At 36.8% G+C, this 20,699-nt stretch overlaps 2 protein-coding genes across 4 annotated transcripts in view; one reads left to right on the forward strand and one right to left on the reverse strand.

Annotated features, from left to right (window-relative positions):
• Positions 1 to 1,873: 1,873 nt before the first annotated feature.
• RTRAF (RNA transcription, translation and transport factor) lies at positions 1,874 to 20,630 on the forward strand. Of its 2 annotated transcripts, none has more exons than XM_072838557.1 (8): positions 1,874 to 2,052; positions 3,634 to 3,758; positions 5,789 to 5,888; positions 10,605 to 10,691; positions 11,558 to 11,646; positions 14,103 to 14,171; positions 16,381 to 16,429; positions 16,548 to 16,880. In XM_072838557.1, the coding sequence occupies exons 1-8, from the start codon at positions 1,992 to 1,994 to the stop codon at positions 16,700 to 16,702; spliced, it is 735 nt and encodes a 244-aa protein (XP_072694658.1). In that variant the 5' UTR covers positions 1,874 to 1,991; the 3' UTR covers positions 16,703 to 16,880. The 2 variants fall into 2 exon arrangements, with proteins under 2 accessions (XP_072694658.1, XP_072694659.1); XM_072838558.1 differs by lacking the exon at positions 16,548 to 16,880 and adding an exon at positions 20,335 to 20,630 and having other exon boundaries at positions 1,881 to 2,052.
• Positions 16,985 to 20,699, reverse strand: part of NID2 (nidogen 2) — a 61,171-nt gene continuing 57,456 nt past the window's right edge. The window contains exons 18-21 of one of the 2 annotated variants that reach the window (XM_072838554.1): positions 20,212 to 20,369; positions 18,865 to 18,988; positions 17,941 to 18,053; positions 16,985 to 17,647 (exon numbers count right to left, since the gene is read on the reverse strand). In XM_072838554.1, coding sequence (XP_072694655.1) covers positions 17,637 to 17,647; positions 17,941 to 18,053; positions 18,865 to 18,988; positions 20,212 to 20,369 — 406 coding nt within the window. In that variant the 3' untranslated portion in view covers positions 16,985 to 17,636. Of the gene's footprint in view, positions 17,648 to 17,932; positions 18,054 to 18,864; positions 18,989 to 20,211; positions 20,370 to 20,699 lie in introns of those variants that run through there. The other variant, XM_072838555.1, reaches the window with a different exon arrangement.

The raw sequence follows: 20,699 nt of genomic DNA on the forward strand, positions 1-20,699 counted from the left end.
TATTTTGTGCTTTCATTAGCGAGGTGTGTTTTAAGGTATCAGAAAAGCCTAAGAAAAGGTAGTTTTGGGGGTCTAGAAACACTTAAATTTTTTTCCATATAAATTAATGGTAATTGCTTCTTCACTTACACCCTTTATAACTTATGAAAATTTTCATAGGAACGCTCTCCTTTTGGATAGCAGGGGAAACCTGTATTTGGATCTAACAGCACTCTTTGTATTTCCCATAAATTATTACTTTCTAACTCTAGATTATAAGTATTTATTTAACTTTCTGAAATAGCTTATTTGTAAGCCCCACAAGTGCTAATACAGTGTTTAATAATAATCCGTTGAAATGAAATGAAGCATATAGAGTTGCCTTATCTCAAAGAACTTCAATAGCTCCTCTTTGCATGGCATGAAACGCCTTTCTTGATCAGGCCCCCATCTCTGTCCACTGTCATAACAGCTGTCATTCTCTCCTACTTTCCAGATCCCATAAACTCTAGCCTCTCTGGGCCACATTGCTGCTTACTCCTTGCTTTTCCAGTTGCTTCCCTTAAAAATACATTGCCAGTGGGCAGAGAATCCTGAAGTGCTTGTGCCAGGCTGGTGGGGGTGGGCTGGGAGGAAAGATGGGGATTCTAAGTAAGATTTTTTATTGAGGGGTGGTGCGGGTAGGACAATATATTCAGTAATAAAATAAAGATTGCAAATTAAAAAAAAAAATAGGGCACCTGAGTGGCTCAGTGGTTGAGAATCTGCCTTCGGCTCAGGGCCTGATCTCAGGATCAAGTCCCTTATCAATCTCCTGCAGGGAGCTTGCTTCTCCCTCTGCCTATGTCTCTGCCTCTCTCTGTGGGTCTCTCATGAATAAATAAACAAAATCTTAAAAAGTTTTGACTGCCTTGTGAGCTCCTAGCCATCTTCAAGCCATAGTTCATACTTGTTTATCTGTTTATTGTTTGTCTTCCCTCATTAGCCCTTTAAACTTTATGAAAGTGGGGGCCTGGTCTGTCCCGCTCACTGTGATCTCTGCAGGGTCTGAAAACGGACAGGGACTCAATCAGTCTTCGATACAGTTAAATTTTGACCATTTCCAAAAGGGAACCATCAAAAGATACTAACCATTGAAAAAATTACAAACAGGTTTTGCTTTAGAAAATCACTCTAGTTGCTGTAGGTGGAGAGGGAGGGGAATGGATTGGAGAAGGCAAGACTGACTCTAAGAAATCTGATCATCAGAATAAGCAAAAAATAAGGCCTGATTTGAGGTAGCATCGGTGGAGTTGGAAGGAGGTGAGGCACCTGAGACTTGAGAACAGTAGGGATGGATGATCTACTGGGTGCTAGGACTTGAGTGAGAGCAAGTAAAGGATGGCTCCCAGTTTCTGGCTTCAGACTCGGCAGCTGGTGGTGATGTCTGGATCGATCACGCAGTGTCACAGTTATACGTCTACTCGTGGGTCTCTCCCAACTCGTCTGAAAGGGACGTTGCGAAAACTCTTTGAATTGGCAGTGTAAGAAGAGCACCTATTATGCGGGAGGCACACCATACATCAATGAACGAATGAACGTAACTGAAAATACTAAACAGTAATTCTACGGCCCAATGAGAGGAATGGCCAACAGTAGAAATTACATATTTACTATTCGCTGCCTGCTGTATCAAAAAGGCGAGGAACACAAGGAGGAACGGCCTTGGAAAACGAGACAACTGGCTCCTCAGCCGCTTTCTGCCTATTGTACAACCAGGAAGCTGACAATAAAGTTTATTTGAGCGTCGACGTGCCTCGACGTGGCCCCGCCTCCCCAACCGGAGCCGCGATTGGTGGGCATTGGCAGGCCCCGCCCTTCCTAAGCCCCGATTGGCGAGGGCCGCCGTCATTTCGGAGCGTCCCGGCGTCTGCCCGCCCTTTCGCCGCGTCGCCGGTGCCTGCGCCGCCCGCACCTCCTCGCCTCTCCTCTCCCGGCCGAGGCCCGGGGGACCGGAGCGAGACGCGGGGACCATGTTCCGACGCAAGCTGACGGCCCTCGACTACCACAACCCGGCTGGCTTCAACTGCAAAGGTGAGGCGGCGGCCCCAGGCCGGCCGCGCGTCTGTGACCCCGCCGGCGGCCGCTCCCTCAGCGCCCCCACCCGGGCTCCCCACCGGGACCCTCTGCGGCCTGGTTTCGCGCGGGGGTCCCCTGGCCCCTCCCCTCCGGGCCGCCAAGCACCTGTTTTCCGCCGCCCGTGCTGGGCTTCGGAGCCCCCCGCCCCCCCCCCCCACACACACACCGGTTCCTGCCTGGGCATTGCCACTTTGGGCACTTGCTAAAACTCCAGCCCCCACCCCCCACCCACACTCTGAGACACACTAAGAGTATTCGCTTTCTAACGTAGCTCTTCAGCTACTTGGTTCCCCCGGGTAAGAGGGCGATACCTGAAGCACGGTGCTGAAATCTGAGGAAGGTGCTGAGTAACTTGAAGACTAGTTCGCTGCTCGCCAGGAACTAAGGGGTGGGTGGAAGGGGGTGCAGGCGGAGCCCACCCTGCAGTTTGAGATCAAGAGAGTGCACAGTGAGGTCCAGGACTGACCGTGTTGGGGTAAGTACGCACCGCAACAGGCTTATGGAGTCGTGCAGAAAAAGTTAATAGCAGGCGATCAGGGCGATTGATTTGTGGATGGAAAGGTGTTTCCGATTTCCCAGCGTTAAAATTCTAAAAAGCATTAGCATTGCTCCCCATTGTTGCTTAACTGCTCCCCACCACTGCCCATTTCTTCCAGAGTTTTTGGCCCGGGGTTAGACTTACAACTTTGAAAGTGATCTCGTACAACCCAGGGTCCTTAGATCGTTGTATGGTTCTCAAGACTTCATAAGGGAAGCCCGAGTTTGAAATCGGAAATGATTTCTGAGCAGTTAAGGGTGTTTTGTTGATCTCCTGTAGAAGCATATCAATGTATAGGATTTTGTCTTTCTACTTTGCCTTTATTTAATAAAAAAAAAAAAAAAAAAAAAAGGTCAGTGGCAACAGAGCTTAGATCTAGATTTGAATCTTTGGACTTCAGTTTTCTCTTGTATAAATTGGGGATATTACCTTCCTCAGAAAGATTTCAGAGGACTAAGTGAAATGTATCAACTTTTCTCAGGTGTACACTTAGGACAGGAAATGACAATGGTATCTTCTGTTCCTGTTTTGTCATTTGATTTCTTGTACTTTACTCTTACTTTGCTGTACATTTAACTTTGCCCAGTCCTCCCTCACTCTCCCCACCCCCCCAAAGGAACTGGAATAATAACCAACACTTACATAGCAAAACTATGTGCCAGCCACTGTTTTTATCTTTATTTTATCTTCGTAACAACCGCAAGAGGTAAGTCGTATTATTATGCTCATTTTGTAAATCAGACTAAGGCACAAGAAGTTTAAGCCCAAGTTCACACAACCACTAGGTGTCTGTAGCCAGAATATGAATGCAGGCCAGAATTTGAACAGAATATTTGCTAATCTGTTCATCTAAAACTTGCACTTTCAACTTCTACTTCAAGCAGCTCAGTTAACTTACTGTTTAGGAGTAATAAAAAAGTCCACAAGACCATTTATTTGTAGAGAAGGAAGTGTTTTATCTAGTGCTTCTAGTGATTTATGAGATATTTTCGTTGCAGATGAAACAGAATTTAGAAACTTTATTGTTTGGCTTGAAGACCAGAAAATCAGACACTACAAGATTGAAGACAGAGGTAATTTAAGAAACATCCACAGCAGTGACTGGCCCAAGTTCTTTGAAAAGGTAATGAATTAGAAGGTTAAATAAAAGTACACTGTACAGAGAGCTGAGCTTTTCTAAAAATTATATGAAGACAGTCAAGCTTAAAATTATTTTGTTCTTTTAAGATAGTAAAAGTAATGATCAGTGTTAGAAAAACTGGATATGAGAGATACAACTTTTTATTATGTCTTTAAAGCAAATTATATTGTCTCTTCCTACAAGCTTTCAGTGTTAGAAATAGTTTTGTCTGGAAACGCTATGAGGTTTCTATTCTATAAATGGTAAAAGTGGCCAAAATCAGATTTTTTACTTAGACCCAAAAGGTACCAATAACACACTTACTTTGTTAAAGACACTGACGTGCTTAAAAACTAAGATTATTTGTTTGTGGTTCTGTTTAACATATACGGATGTCCATTGTTGTGTATGCTATAACTAATCCTGAAAAAGTCTGTGTATATATCTTATTTTTGTGGCTAGAGTAATTTTCCCGTTGACTTAGTTTAATTGTAGTAACATTTTTGCAGAAAAGAGAATTGTTTCCAAATTAGAATAAAAATCACATTTCCCGGTATCAATATTTACATTAAACATTTTAATCAGCTATATTACTTTGAAGAGTAATATATTTTCCTTATAAAAATACAAAAAGTGACTAAATTTTTTATTTGCTTCTGCAAAGTGATCAGATACTTTCTCGTTAGAATCAGAGAGTTTATGAATTAGGGAACTGTGTAAGTTACACACTAGTTCTGTGACTACAGGCAAGTTTTATTAAACTTCCTTGTCTCATAATCAATAAATGAGATAACAGTGGTTCCTATGTGATAGTGATGGAGTGTATTGTTAATGAGTGATAATATAGCCAGGCCTGGCCCATAGCAACTGCTATATGCTTTATTTCTTACCCTGCCTGTACTACCATTATTGCTACTACTGGATTATTTTCTTTTGCTCTTAAAAAGTTCTTTGTGTTTGTTTTTTTAATATGTTTGAGACTTGGAAACATGTTTATATCACACCTCATGACCCATTTGTGTGTGCAGGACAACACATAGTATCATATAAGACTATTTGAAGAATATAAAAAATCTTCTAATGAAAAACACTTAGAAGTGACGGTAAAATAGGATAACTTAAATATATTGGAATTTACAGTCCAAACAGACATTTATCTTTCAAGTTGGTCTCTTTGGAATGATGAGGTCATTGTTTAAAGCATATGCATAACTTTTGTAATTACTTTTAGATCATGAAACATATTTTAAATATCTTTCATATTGATAATTTTTTATACTTTGAAGGTAGATTTGTTTTTTTTGTATCATGACCAAATCATGTGAATGAGATGTTTTCTTTAAAGCAAGGGTATAAAATTTTTGGTTAGAAAAGGAGTTATAGCTTAAAAGTACTGATTTATTAATTAGGCCCAAAAGGGAGTTGCAGAAGTTTTTACTTCTCCTGGAATTGCTCCTGGAATGAGATTTTAAGCTCCTGAGAGACGCATTTGAAGGATAGTGGCCACTTTATATAGTTTCTGGCATTCATCTAAAATGCTTGGTTTCATTCTATATCTGTGTCACATGGCTGTGGCATTTCCATAATATGAAAGCTAAGATTTAGATAATAATTGGTTTATTTGTATATTCTCTTTAAAGGTTTGTTTGTTTTAAATTCCATGTGTTTTCAGACCTAGAATCAGAAAGTTTAGGTTCAAGTCGTAGATCCAAGTTGTGTAGCTATTCACAAGTGTTAATATTGAGGCCTTATTTCCTCATCTATAAAATAACGAAGTTGTTCTAGATCAGTGGTGCCCTTCCAGGAATCTGCAAAAGTCAAAAATTTTAAAAAGCATGATGGAAACAATTTTTTTCTTTAAGTGGTACACTTAAATGTTTCCTTTGTTTGGGTTATATAATTGCATCAACAGTTTAGTAATGTAAATGTTGTTTGCATTCATAGAGATCCAAACTAAGATCTCTTTCAATTCTACCATTTTTTCTTTCTGTGACATTATAGTAATAATGAAACTAGATATTTTTCCTTCACAGTATCTCAGAGATGTTAACTGTCCTTTCAAGATTCAAGATCGACAGGAAGCAATTGACTGGCTTCTTGGTTTAGCTGTTAGACTTGAATATGGAGATAATGGTATGTTTTGTGGGGAATGTGTGTTTTAAAGAGAGGGAGAAGAAAGGTGGGGGCAAAAGGAATGTTAAAATGTAGGGAACTTAACAGTTTATTTTTTGTAACCATCCTTTTATGTCTAGCTCTCATTCTACCCCCAACTCCCAAATTGTCTAGGAAAGAGTTTTCTTTTCAAAAATTACAGTCTTTTCGTTTATTAGAAAACATGAAAAGCAGCCCTCTCATTGGTACTTAGATTTTTTCTTTTAGAATTTGGGAATGGTGTCTCCTGGTAATTATCTTCTCACAAAGTTACATTACTTTGGTAAATTTGCTGTCTTTTACAGTCTGCACCTTAGCATTCTGAGTTAAATTATTAAGAGTATCAGAATGGATAGTATTTCAGAGTGTTATTTGCAGCAGGTAATTTCACAAGAAATGGAAACGTACATCTAATGCCAATAGGTACTATAGGCCAAAATATGTTTACTGCTTATATTTCGTGTTGTTTTATTATAGATACTTATTTGGAAACTTTTGAATACTAGTACCTGCAGTTAAAAAAGAAAGAAAGAAAAGAAATTCCAGTAAACTCTTGTTTCTTCTCATTAGACCATTTCATTTTGAAAGGCCTGCCAGGATCTAAAGGAAAGGTCCAGTTATCTTACCTCCATTCTCTGAGTTTTATGTTGTTGTCTTTTATGGGGCTGTCATTCCCAGTCCTTGTCATCTTCTGCTTTTGAAGACTTTTTTTTTTTTTTTTAAGATTTATTTACTTTAGACAGAACATGCATGAATGCCCATGAAGTGGGAGGTGGGGACAGAGGGAAAGAATCTCAAGCAGACTCCCTGCTGAGTGAGGAGTACACGGCAGGACTTGATTCAAGACCCCTGAGATCATGACCTGAGCTGAAACCAAGAGTTGGACGCTTAGCCGAACCAGCCACTAAGCACCCCATTTGAAGCCTTTTGGACCTTTGTCTTCTTTTTCCTCCCATTCTGTTACCATCCATCTTTTCTGATGTCCATTGTATCTTCATTCCCACTCCTTTCACCCTGGTTCAGGCTCTTGTCATTTTCTGCTGAGATTATTACAGTATGTTTCAAACTCCTTTTCCATTAGCATAAACCTCTATTTTCATCCTCAGGCCCTCTGGGCTTATTTTTTGAAACATAAATGTTTTAGAATTCTCTGCTTTGTTTTCAAAGAACAGCTCTTACATATTCAGAAACACCATGGCTTTCCCCTTGTCTACAAAAGGAACTCCAGGTCTTTTGGCCTGATTCAAGACCTGTGATAACTGGTGTCTAACTAGTATTCACATACTTGACATCCCAGCCAAACTTTAAGAGTGCTGTTTCCTGTTTCTATCTCTTTTTCTCCCCTAGATTTTTTTTTGCGTACACTTTTCCTTGGCCATTATGTCATGTCAGTCTAGCTCTACACATCCAAATGCAACTCATCTTGCAAGATCCAGCTCAAATGCCACCTCGCAACAATATTTCCTTCTCAACTTTCATAGCTTTTAACTCTACCTTGTCTACTCTTTAGGTCATTTGTCACTTTCCACTTTGCTTATATTATATGTCTTGTTTGCCCCACTAAATTGTAAGCTGATACTCAGCTTTGTTTCCTATGTAGTACCTCTATTAGTTTCTTGTTACCACAAATTCAATGACTTAAGACACAATTTATTATCTTACGGTTTTGGAGGTCAGAAGTCCAACTTCTGTTTTACTGGATTAAAGTCAGTTTGTCTACACAGCCCTGTTCCTTTTGGAGGCCTTCTGGGAAGATCTCTTCTTTGTCTTTTTCACCTTCTAGAGGCTGCTTGCATTCCTTGACTGGCTTCTTTATCTTCAGATTTACAGCATAGCATCTTCATATCTCTCTTGTGGCTCCATTGTCCCGTCTTTTCTGACTCTGATTTTCATGCCTCCCTTTTATAAGGATACTATGATTATATTGAGCCCACATCGATAATCCAGTATAATCCACCTATTTCAAGGTCCTTATTTTAATCACATCTGCAGAGTCCCTTTTGTGATGTAATGTAACATAATCGTAAGTTCCAGGAATTGGGATAATAGATATCTTGGGGTTAGGGGCTGGGGAGGCAGGGGAGCAGTCATGATTTTACTGCTACAGTAATCTGACATAGTTTGTCAGATACAATAGATGTGCTTATCAACTTTAATAAATGATGAATATGGTTTATGAATGTTTAGGTATACTGATACAGAGCATCCAACCAGCTGTGTTTTGCTAGTTTAAATTTCAGAAGCCTTATGGCAGAAATCTTAAGGAAAGCTCTAAGACTTTCTTTACTTTCAGTTTTAGTTTAGAAAAAAAAATAGTTAAGTCTCTTCCTTTAGTAAGTATGTAATCTCAAGTCTTGGTAGCATTGGTTGATTTTTAGGGTCTTTAGCAAAGTCTTTATGTGTTGTGGTTTGAGTTGGCAGAAACTGTTAATTTGCAACAGAATTTTCCCCAGCTTTTCCAAAGTGTTTTCCAACTATTCCCAAATACAGTTGTCACATTTCAGTTCATTCATGTTTTACCCTTTTATTTCTCTTGTCCTGTTTTATAATACTGCATGTTTAGGTTACCTGGGTACCAAGAACAGTAGATGCCATATGAGTGTGTGTCCCTACAGTTGACTGTAGCTCTTAAGTACAAATACCTATTAGTAATAGCAGGGTCTTTTTTTAGTATGTTAAAAAAAAAACAAAAAACTAAGAGTTTATGTCTGAAATATAAATTTTTTTATATTGAAAAATTATAGTTGAATTTTATTTGAAACGTTAGTTGAATTATAGTTGAAAAGTAAGTAGTATCAAAGTATATTAAAAGTCTAAACTTGAAAACAAGTTTCTGTTTAATTTTAAAATTGAGAATTGCAAACCCTTTTTTGGAAAAGGGTTAAAGTAGTAAAACTATCCCTTAGCAATAGGAGGTGCTGTTGTTCTTTTGCTTTACTTTAATATGTTTCTTTTTTCCAGACTTGTAAGGTATTTAAATTTTTTATTCTCATTTGATGAAACCATTGTGAATTTCTATTATTTGTGCCTTAACATTTTTTAAATCCTTTCATTAGCTTGTCAATTAAGGTGATTTACAGAAGTTGCAAAATATTACAAAGAATTTTCACATTTCTGTATTTTATAGATGTTAACATTTTACTTAATTTGCATTATTCTCTATATATACATAGACATATATGTACCTTTTTTCTCAACCATTTTAAAGTTATAAATGATTCTTTCCCCTTATGTACTTTGATGCACATTTCAAAAAAAAAAAAACACTATCTTACATAATTACAGTACAGAAATTAACTTTGATTCAGTACTGTTATATATAGCTATTACTCAACATTTCACCAGTTGTCTCAGTAATGTTCTTTATAGCAAAAAACAACCAATCCTGGACCATGTGTTGCATTCAGTTGTTCTGTCTCTTTGGTGTCCTGTCATCTGGGACATTTACTCAGTCATTATTTGTGCCTCATGATGCTGACATTTATTTTGTAGAGTGTCCCTCAGTTTGGGTTTGTTTGATGTTTCTTCATAAGTAGATTCAAGGTTTGTACTTTTGTTAAGAATAGCACAGAAATAATGTGTTCTTCTAAAGTTAGTGATATGCCCTCTTACTGGTTATGTTCTAATCACTTTGATAAGGTTTCTCCACTGTAAAATTAATATTTTCCCCTCTGTAATAAATTTGTATCTTGTGGGGAGATACTTTGAGATGATGTTAGTATGCTTTTGCTCCTCAGACTTTACCTCTACCTTTAGCTTCCATTTGATTATTCTTGCCTGAGTCCATTATTATGTTGATGATTGCCAGTGGTGTTTTTCTAATTTCATCATTTGTTCTACATTTATGTGTTGGCTTTTTACTGTAAAGAGCAGCTTTCCTTTCTCTTCAATTTATCTTTGTCTATTTAAATCATTATAGAAATGTGGATTCTTATTTTACTCAATGGGCCATAATCTTTTTTTGGTCGTTGTATATTTTGATGTTTACACTGTTCCAGGTTTGGCCAGTGGGAGCTCCTTTAAGGTAACCCCTGACTGACTTAAATTTTAATGTTTTTATTTTCCCTCTTTCATTTATAAATCATAGAAACACTATGGCATTTGGGGCATTAAGTTTAGTGAATTTTTATTAAATACTTAAGAGTTGTAAAGTCTTTTTAAGTGTTTTCTCAAGTAAAAGTAAGTAAAACTTGCCTTTGGAATTGTGAGTTTCAGGTCTCCATAAAATTAGATTTTTGTATGATGGTGTCTTTGAAGCGCTGATTTTTTTTAGAAAGCACAGTTTTTGGATTCCATATATGGCATTCAAAAGATTTAGGAAGAAACTTTTTAGCAAGTTTGTATTTAATCTTGTGTAACCTATACTTAACCTTCCTCTGATTCTTCCCCTGCTAAGTTTCTCAGCAAGCTGTAAATGCATACCTTCTGTCCTCAAATTTAGATGGTATTTAAAAAGTCTTACTTGCAGAAATGTTAATGAAGAGATATTTGTATAGATATGTCAGTAATCATTTTAGCTTAATCAGGAAGCTACAATCGCATTGTCTTCTGATGGATTTTTTTATAGCAAAAAATAATTTTGTTTGGATGAGTTATCTTATGCTTATCAGCTTGGCTCAGTTAAATTCAATAAATAAGCAATGTTTGTTTTACTTTAAGGTGCAGTTCTACAAATTGTATTTTTGCTTATGTTTACAGCTGAAAAATACAAGGACTTGGTACCCGATAATACAAAGAATGCTGACAATGCAGCTAAAAATGCCGAGCCGTTGATCAATTTGGATGGTAAGTATGTAAGTGCATAAAAATGATCATCAACATTTTTGGTCCCTTAAATGTTTATTTCCTAGAATGAGGAAGTCTTGGGTTCCTTGGTTTTAGTAAATTAAGAATGCTTTATTTTGATGCTTTATTCTCTGTTTTTATTGTCATTTACAGTGTGTTTTCTCCCTCCTCTTAGAGCTGAATATTTGAATGTTAGAATGCTATTCTTCGATCTCTTCATATTAACTTGGGGGTTTTGATTTGTATATAATCATGGTGGTGATTGTTTGCCTTTCTGGATCCATAAAATATTTTTTCTAATCTAATAACATTAGACAAGTGGTAAAAATGTTTCATTATTTTCACTTCTAGATGCCTTTAAGTATTCTCTTTTTAAAAGTATAAAGATTCTATTATAATAATTTAAGTATTCTTTCATGATAGATTCATTGTGACCTATAATTTACAAGTTACTCTTAAGAATAAATAAGCTGCTTAGAAAGACTAGAGCTACTGCTTAGAGAAAAGGTTTGGGGAAAATTGTCCATTGAAGGGGTCTGGTTTAAATTTAATAGCTTTGGAAAGAAATGTTACTTAAGTGTTACATAAATGTGCCCTGCCGGAAAAGTGACAGCACAGTCCGAATGTGAGTTAACTTAGTCATTTATTGGATTGTTCAGTGTAGCTGATTAATACAGACCCCATTGATCTCATCAGTTTACCTAATCGTCAGTGCCCCAACAATTCTCTTAGCAGCAGCAGTTTTAAAAACTAAGACTTTTTTTTGTTATTGGAAAATTAAAAATGTATTTTGTAAGTTTATATGCTTACATATATGTAACTACATGTTTGCAGAGCCATAAGTTTCCATTTTTAATCTTTTATAGTAAATAATCCTGATTTTAAGGCTGGTGTAATGGCTTTGGCTAACCTTCTTCAGATTCAGCGTCATGATGATTACCTGGTAATGCTTAAGGTCAGTTGCATATTCTTGATTCTTGACAGAAACTCTTTATGTAGAAGAAAAACTTCAGTTTCTAAAAATTACCTATATGTAGATATATGGCTAATGACTGAAATATTGAGGAATGTGAGACTTAAAGCAGATTTCATGACTTCATCTGTTTTAGATTATCTGGTAACAACTAACATGAAAGTGTTTACTTTGTGCCTGCCACTGTCCTCAATCCTTGGCAAAGATGATCTCATTCAGTCCTAGCAATCCTGGAGGTAGATGCTGATATCCTTTCATTTTAATATGAAAAAATTGAGACTTAAAGAGAATAGATAAATGATGTCTAAGATGAGAGAGGCAGGATTTTAATCTAGGCACTCTAACCTTGTGGTTTATTCTTTTTCTTGTATCTGCCCTTCTATTTAATAAGTCCTTTTAAAGATGTGTGATCTGTATTCACTAATAGAAAATGCCAAATTAGTCCTGGTGGATGTGGTCAAAAATATGAACTCCAAAATCTTTTTTTTTTTTTTAAGATTTTATTTACTTATTAACAAGAGACAGAGACACAGGCAGAGGGAGAAGCAGGCTCCATGCAGGGAGCCTGACATGGGACTTGATCCTGGGACTCCAGGAACATGCCCTGAGCTGAAGGTGGCGCTAAACTGCTGAGCCACCTGGGCTACCCTATACCCCAAAATCTTTTTGAGGACTGAATGTTTTTATTTTCCTAGTGCTCCATCCTACATAGGCCACTCAATTCATGCCTGCAGTTCAGGGAACCTAATGATTTGAAACAGGTCTCTTCTAAGAGGAAAAACATACTCCTACTTCAGAAGATTTATGTCATGCAATTGTGATAGTACAGTAGGCCAGGATAGGGAGAAGGGAGCAGTATATTTAAGGTACTTAAGATTCCAGACTTAGAAATTATTATAGAAATTAGTACTGATTTTATGAGAAATTGAGTGCTTTGGACTATATACAGGTAAATTACCTTAATCTACTTTGCAGTTAAATTCAGTAATTAAATTCCATTCTACCCACAAAAGATTAGCCAAAACTAATTCTACTTTTTAGAATTGTGTGTATTAAATGACAGTTGTAATAAGAGAAAAACTGTTTCTAGATTATTAAAATTCTCTATACTGGATCTGCATGTTAACTCACATTGGATGCTAAGAGACAAAAAGTTGGGTCAGCTGGCTGGCTCAGTCAGTAGAGCAGGTGACTCTTGATCCTCAGGGTCATAAGTTCGAGCTCCATGTTGGATGTATAGATTACTTAAGTGAATAAATAAAAACTTTTAAAAATAGATAAGTTGTTTTTATTGAAATTTAGCCCTTTCAAAGGCTTGTTCCTTACTCAGGCCATTATGTAAATTGCTTTGGAACAGTAGTTCTGCAGTGGCCATGTCACCTCTATTCATCAACTGAGTGAGAGGACAAATAGACTAGCATATTTGGGGTGCTTTTGTTAGACTTTAAAAACCCAAAGGGAAAAAGTATAAATCAGCCATAATAAAAAGCATTATGTGACACCTGGGTGGCTCATTGGTTGAGCATCTACCTTCGGCTCAGGACATGATCCTGGGATTCTGGGATCGAGTCCTGTGTTGGGCTCCCCACAGGGAGCCTGCTTCTCCTGCGGGGTCTCTGCCTCTCTCTCTGTGTCTCATGAATAAATAAAAATCTTTTAAAACTTTGTAAAATTCTAAGCTGCATGTTTGGAGTTATTTTAAGAAGCATTCAAACAGCCCATGACAACATGGAAAACATTTTGATAGGTTTGCCAACTGAGAATTGATATACTATTTGGCAACTAGACTGATGAATAAATTCGTGATCCCTATTAAAGACTGGTTTAATGATTCTTTTTTTTCTTTTAATGATTCTTTTTAAATGTAGCATTTGGCTTGCATTAATGATATTTTTAAGTTTTTGCACTTGAGTTAAAATTGTTATCCACTAATTAAAATTCCATTTAAAAAATCTTATTTTTTAGAGTATCTGCTTAGGTACATGCATGCATGTATGTTCTCAATTGTAGCTGCCATAATAAAATGCTTTGGTGATGAAGAAAAACAATGTCGTATGAGAGATCTGAAAACATTTTACCATAATTAAGTGAAAAAAATCAAGGACAGTGCGTATTATATGCTAACCCACTGTGTCAAGAGTTTGTGTGTGCATTTATGCTGGAGCATGCTTATAATAGAGTCCTTGTAATGATCCACAATAGTCTGATTCCATTGACTGTAGAGGGATGATTTTGTTTTGTTTATGAACATCTTTCCACATTATAAAATATTAAGAGTGAAAGCTTTCTGTCAGCAGTTTTGTTTTTAATTTATTGGTGAATTTGTTAATGAGGTATAGGTAATTCTAACTTCTTCAAACTGGGTATCATTATTCTCTAGAACTCAGCAAAAAGGCGAACAGCCAGTAAAAAATAAAAACTATTTTTGTGTTTCTTAGGCAATTCGCATTTTGGTACAGGAGCGCCTGACACAAGATGCAGTTGCCAAAGCAAACCAAACAAAAGAGGTATGCGTTATTTTTTTAATAAATTTTAAAATAATTATTAATGAAAGTTCCTTCTGGTATTCTTATGATTTAATATTTTTATGTATTTGCTTAAGGTAACCATTCTAGTTAGAACTGCCCAGAAAAAGGATAGCTTATTTCAGTGGGATTGAATTTGGTTTTAAGCAATTTATAGCGATTTTTGAGTGAAAAACTTATCTCACTTGATACCTTAAAGCAGCTACTGATAGCACATCCACAGTCTACCAGCACAACCACTGCACGAGCCCAGTTAAATGTTTAAGAGAATTTACCTTGTAAAATAGTATTATTGGGTTATTTTGACTAATTGCTCAAAAACAGGATACAACTTGTCTTACTAATTTTTTTCTTTTTTGACCTAAATCTTGTCCTGTCTCTTTTGTTCAGAGAAATCTCTCCTCATTTTATTCATATTTCCTAGCATCACTTAGGAGAAAGTAATTTATCCCTAAGGTAGTAAGTGTTTGAGCTCAGGCAGTCTGATCAAAGAACCAGTGCTCTTAATGGTAGTTGAGGACAAAGGTCTATGTATGAAGGCCCGTATGAGCTAGTTGGTCAGCCCAATTGAAGGGAGTAAGGGGGCACAGAGGCTATATTAGAGTATAAGTTTCTGGGTACAGGTGACTGCAGCTGTCACCTTTCTGTCCTGATTTGTAGGCTGAGGAATAGTCTTAACACTATGTTTCCCTTAATTCTGAGGTGTTAGAGATGAAGCATACTAGAAATCCAAATACTCTCAAAGTCTCATTGACTAAAGATAGTGCAGAGAATGTCCTCAGGGGTTAGCAGCAGCTGTTGGAGGTGTCTGATCATGCTGCTTGCTATGCATAGATAACTGCAATGAATGCCTTGGATATAACGGACATTCTAGATTCTGGTCCTTTTTTGTCTCCCCTAATTCCCCAATGTCTTTTGTCCTCTGATCCCATCTTTAGCAAGGCCCAGCAGTGTTAAAAAGTTACTAATGGCAGGGCAGTGTAGTCCCCCCTGAAAGACACTGTTTGTTTTAAAGGCTCTTATTGCTTATTAATTATGTATGAATCAGACCACTGGAAATTGGATTAAAGATCAGCTTCTTTCACCCACACTGTAGAACAGGCAGTAAATTGTTTGGGCATAATAAAATCATTCATTCATTCATTCAGCGAAACTATGCCCTCAGTTTGAAGGCAGTGCAAATAAGGGCATAGCCAGATCTTTTTGCTCTTGTTTGCAAAGTAAAATTTTATTTTATGTGCTCTAAGTCCTAAGTTTAGTACCATGCTATGGTAATACAGTGCAGAAATTCTTACAATAAGTATTCTTGTTTATAATCATAACTAGCATTTGGGTCATGTGGTCACCTTAGGGATAGCTTGGTGGTCTGTTGACAGACAAAGCAAAAACAGGACTGACATAGAAAGCCACTCAGTGCAATTCTAGTTTTTAGTTTTGTTTGAATTTACATACCCATTTATTTCTTCACTTAGATAATATTAGTTATTTTAAGGCAGTTGGAGCCTAAGTAGATTTACATTAATGGATAAGGCAAGAATCAAGTAGTGACAGCTTAGTATTTATAACATTGAAAGTATAGATTTTATACAGTATGATCAGAGTTCCTGTTACTGTGAACTCCATATGTTTGGCATCATGGTTACCATCTTTGGCATATCTCTGTGTAGGTACTGACCAGTTAACTAAATGGTTTAGAGTCTGTTCATTTTCGTAGATTTCAGAAAAATTTCCAAATGAGCTATTACTGAAAGTTTAAATTATATATAGGTAATCTGGTAATCATCATGCTAGCTGAAGAAAAGGTTGTATTTTAGATTTCGTATAAAGATAATGTGCACAGAAATATTAAAAATAATCCTGTTCCATTTGCCCTGTACTCTGCTGCCAACTATAGCTAAAGTAGGGCAGCAGCAGCCCTGCTCAGCTGCCCTTCCCTAGCAGCAGTGATAGAGCATAGCTATAAAAGGAGCTACTGTTTTGTATGCCTTGTCTTAAAAGAGGGAATGGGTGATACAGAACTAGCTTCCACTACATGTAGAGGCCATTCTTTCATCAAAAGGCAAATCTAGAGAGAAAATTCTCTGCCCCCTTGCCACTGCAGCTAAAAGGGTTAACAGAATGGCTAGTTGATTTTCAGTTATAGGTGAGAAAACATGATTCTTAACTATTTTGACCTTTTTATTTTTTAAAGGGCTTGCCTGTTGCATTAGATAAACACATTCTTGGTTTTGACACAGGAGGTAAGTGATTTTGTTTGAATTCAAACTATTTTTAGACATTTGGGGGATGAATATTTGGGGGAGAAATGGGCAATAAATGGTCTTGAATACTGATTAATGCAGTTTTCTTATAAAATAGATGCAGTTCTTAATGAAGCTGCTCAAATTCTGCGATTGCTGCATATAGAAGAGCTCAGAGAGCTACAGACAAAAATTAATGAAGCCATAGTAGCTGTTCAGGCAATTATTGCTGATCCAAAGACAGACCACAGACTGGGTAAAGTTGGAAGATGAACATTTTAGGATTTCAGCTTCTCACCTGATTAGTACAATTGGGAACCATGTACGCTCTGGCATGTGTTTGGAAATCAAATGTCACATTTTCAAGGGAAGAATCCTAGAAAATTGACTATGTTCTCAAGATTTACTATCATTGTTTTTTTTTTTCTTTAATAAAGTTCAGGAAAGTGGATTTTTTCTGACTATTGTGTTTGTGTATATAACTAATCATCTTCTTTGTGGTTGAGATACATGCCAACCCCCAGCTTTGTTATAGAGACAATACAGATCCTCAAATCATAGGAAAACTTAAAATATTTTATTGGAGTAATCTAGAAAATTTGAGAATTGTTACATCTTTGGTATTTATAAATGTAGTAACTTCTGTGGGTAAGTATACAGGGACTTACAGGATCAGAAGATACAAATTGAAACATTCTAGCACCTTTTAATATAAATAGAAATGCAGTGATGTAGAGGTAAAAAAAAAAAAGATCTTTAAATAAGTTGGTTTTTTCCCCACCAGTTCTGCATAGCCTTCTCTAGGTCAAGGCTTAGTATCTTCAGGATTGTCTTTATACTGATAACCTATGCTTTAATTTCTTGGCCAGAAAGAATCCTTAGCAAAAATTAGACTTAGGGTCTTAACATATTCTAATTGGTTCTTAGTTGATTGAATTTGACCTTTTAAATATGATAGAAAGGTGTACAAAAAATTGCTTTAATAAGTAACAATTAAAATGGTTACTTTTTAAAGCTTGTAGTAACTGTTTTTCAAAATACAGTAGTAAAGATTGAGGTATTAACTTTCCACAAGATAGTCTTTTTGTACTGAAAGTGTTCATCTTGTAAGTCCAATTCCTTTTCACTTTCTTCACCTTTGTTTGTAGTAAATGTTCTTTAGGGTCCGATTCTGATTGTAAACTCCAAGTCCTTTATGATGCTGTATTTACTTTCTTCCTGTGAGGGGAGGTGGAAGGGACAGTGAGTGAATATAACCCAGTTGCAACAGCAAGTATTTTAAGGAGGATATGTCCGCATAGACTGACCTTTCTGTGTATAGTTAAGCTAGGTAGACTTAGGGTAGTAAAGACAGTTTACCCCTATGTATCAGCCATTAACTTTCCTAATTCAAAGTGTCTCTCACTGGTCGCTGTGGCAGCAGCTGGTACCTGGGCCAAGTGTAATCTGTTACCAGGTATATCCTTCTCTACCCTGCTGGTCCAAAGGAGCAGCCTGAGCATTTTATTTACCTGCTGGGCAGTAGGGGTAGACTGCAGTTATCCCGTAGAGATGAGATCGCTGCTCTGGGAGATACTCATCAGTAAACTGGCCGCTGTCTCTATTTACTGATATGACACCATCCCTGGTAACAGAAAGGAAGAGTAAATTTGTGGGATTGAAGGTGGGATAGAAAGTCCATTCCAATAGAGAATGTCTGCTAGCTAGTCTTCTAGAATGTATTTTTTAAAATTTTGCCAAATGTGTTTTGACTCCTTTAGATTCGAAGATTTTCTATATCAGTGGTTCTCAAAGTGGTCGTCCCCAGACCAGCATCCTCTGGGAGCTTAATAGAAATGCAAATTTTGGGGCCCCAACTCCCAACTACTGAATCGGTAATTATGGGATGGGACCTGGCAATATGTTTTAACAATCCCTTAGCTAGATTCAGATGCCACACTAAAATTTTGAGAACCACTAGTGTAAATCAACCTTTGCTGAACAATTTACTTGAGGATCTATTACAACAGTAGGCCAATGAAATCAAGACTGCAAGGCTAAGGGAAATTAGCCTAAATTATTGTATTTCTCCTCCTGCTAGGTGGACAATATATCCATAATGTCATTTAAAAAAAATCAATTTAAATCATACAGCTAATATACCTCATGTTACCACTTATGTGTAGTCTTTTATTCTCTGAAAATCAGATTTAGATTAATGCACTTCATTTTTGGATTGTTTAGTATCTGCTCTGCCACTTTTCAGCAACATGTGAGCAATACCATTATGATTTTAAAAGCAGCAACACTTGAATGATATCTGCTAATTAAGAAATAATGAAAACTTACGCTCTCCACTGAATTACTAAAGTCATTAGTGACATTAGGGAAGACAGGTGGTGTGTCTTCCAGAACAGTTTGCTTTTTCAGGCTTGGCTAGTGTGAGTCAGGCTTACCTCCTCCAGTCTGTGTGGTAGAAGTGATCTGCATAGCTAACAATACTGAAGGGGTAGTTGAGGTTGTTCTGAATCACACGCCGTCCAGTCCCATCAGGTAGTGTACACTCCAGTTTTTTGGTTCCTTTTAAAACATCAGAAAGGGAAAATGAGATCCTTTCATACCATGAGGAAAGAAAACTCCTTTGCCAAAAATACTTGTGGCAGGTAGGGGCCTTCTGAAAGGAAACAGGTAGAATAGGGAATAAGATATTTTATTCCCAATGCAGTGTTAAAATTTAAAAATTAAAATTTTCCTATTCTATTTTCAGTCTTCAGTTTGTTTAATAGCCTTCTAGTTTTTAGAATTTGGACTCCTGTGAAGAGAGGATTGCATTTTTTTCCCAAAGTAGGACATTAGACATAAACTTTACCCTAATTAATTTCAAGTATCACCTCATAAGTTGTAAACATAACATCTAGATAAATACTTGCCTTTTGTAAGGAGTGTATAATGCCTTTTAACAAAATTCTTAAAGACTTGTTTTTTTTTTTTTAGATACAAATTGAAAGTCAAATGGTAACATGGTTAAAATGGTAACGTGGTTTGTATTTTTCAGTGTAAAGGAAGCAGTCTTCAAAATTTTGCAATACCTAATCAGTTTCTTACTGAACCTGGATTTAAATTTCAAATAGTTTTTTACAATGTAACATTAGAAAAAATAACTTGATTTGGACCAACTGGCTTAGATTATAAATTCTTTAAGAATGGATATTTTCATATTCCTTAGTATGTAAGTAGACATACAGCATCTGGTCAGTTGTTCCAGTGAGGAAATCACACTACAGAAAGCGAGACCTTGAGTTTCGGCAACCCCAGCTTATTCCTGAAGGCCATCCTGACATGTCACTTTCCAAAGAGTTTCCTCAGCATTAATAACCTACTGACTGGTAAAGCAACAGATACTTAAAATGTTCTTACTGGTAAAAAAAAGAAAACCTCTTGTTCACTTACCTAGGTTTGTCAATTTCAACAGCAGGTAAAGTTTTTTACTTTAAACAATATACGAAGTGCTTGTGTGGGGAAGGGCAAGTGGTACAAAAATGAGTTGGACATAGAACTAGCCCTCAAATAGCACCTAATTCACAGACACTGCCCCCCCGCCCCCGCCCAAAACCCCAGGAAGGATTATAAGTATCAATACAAAGTGTTAACAAGTTTATACACCAACTAAATGAGTAGTTCTGGACTATACTGTTAAAAATTTAAAAGTTCTACATGATGAGATTTGGTTTTGTAAAATCTGTGGTAGAGTGCTGGCACCCATGGTAATGAAGAGCTCTGTGTTTGCCTGCCACCAGTAATACCTGCATCTGCCCAGCAGAGCAGTTTGGAGAAAGGGTCAAAGGTTAAACCATTAGGTAGTCCAATGTCTTTATTCACCAGAATTCTTCTGTTTTCTCCTTCTAAAGAAGACGTTTCAATTTTAGGAGCTTCTCGATTCCAGTCTGTCCAGTACAAGTTGCTGTGGGATAAATTAAATATAGTGAAAATGAGGCCAGAAGTAAGTGTCAGAGTCTGAGTTTGGTTACTTTCACCATTTAATGAAGATAAACCTGTGGCTTCAACATGAAGATTTCCTAATGCATTACTGAAGGAGACCCGCCTCATTCAAGGTTAAATGTTAGCCTGGCCTGGTCACCTGATCCGTATCAGCCCCCAGTCCCTCTCACATAGTCTCTGAATTCTCTATGTATCATACCACAAATAAATAATTTTTATTTTATTCATTAGTTTACTGTCTTCCTTCTAGAATGTGAGCTCCATGAAAGAACAGACTCTGTCTTAGCCTAGA

This window comes from Canis lupus, chromosome 9 (genome assembly GCF_048164855.1).
Source record: "Canis lupus baileyi chromosome 9, mCanLup2.hap1, whole genome shotgun sequence".
Taxonomy (NCBI): Eukaryota; Metazoa; Chordata; class Mammalia; order Carnivora; family Canidae; genus Canis; species Canis lupus.

What these genes read in the sequence shown, in the direction of transcription:
- RTRAF (XM_072838557.1), top strand. Translation starts at nt 1,992, where the DNA reads ATGTTCCGACGCAAGCTGACGGCCCTCGACTACCACAACCCGGCTGGC. An exon ending in AAGCAAACCAAACAAAAGAG is followed by an intron (nt 14,172 to 16,380) that starts GTATGCGTTATT and finishes TATTTTTTAAAG; the next exon opens with GGCTTGCCTGTTGCATTAGA. An exon ending in TCTTGGTTTTGACACAGGAG is followed by an intron (nt 16,430 to 16,547) that starts GTAAGTGATTTT and finishes CTTATAAAATAG; the next exon opens with ATGCAGTTCTTAATGAAGCT.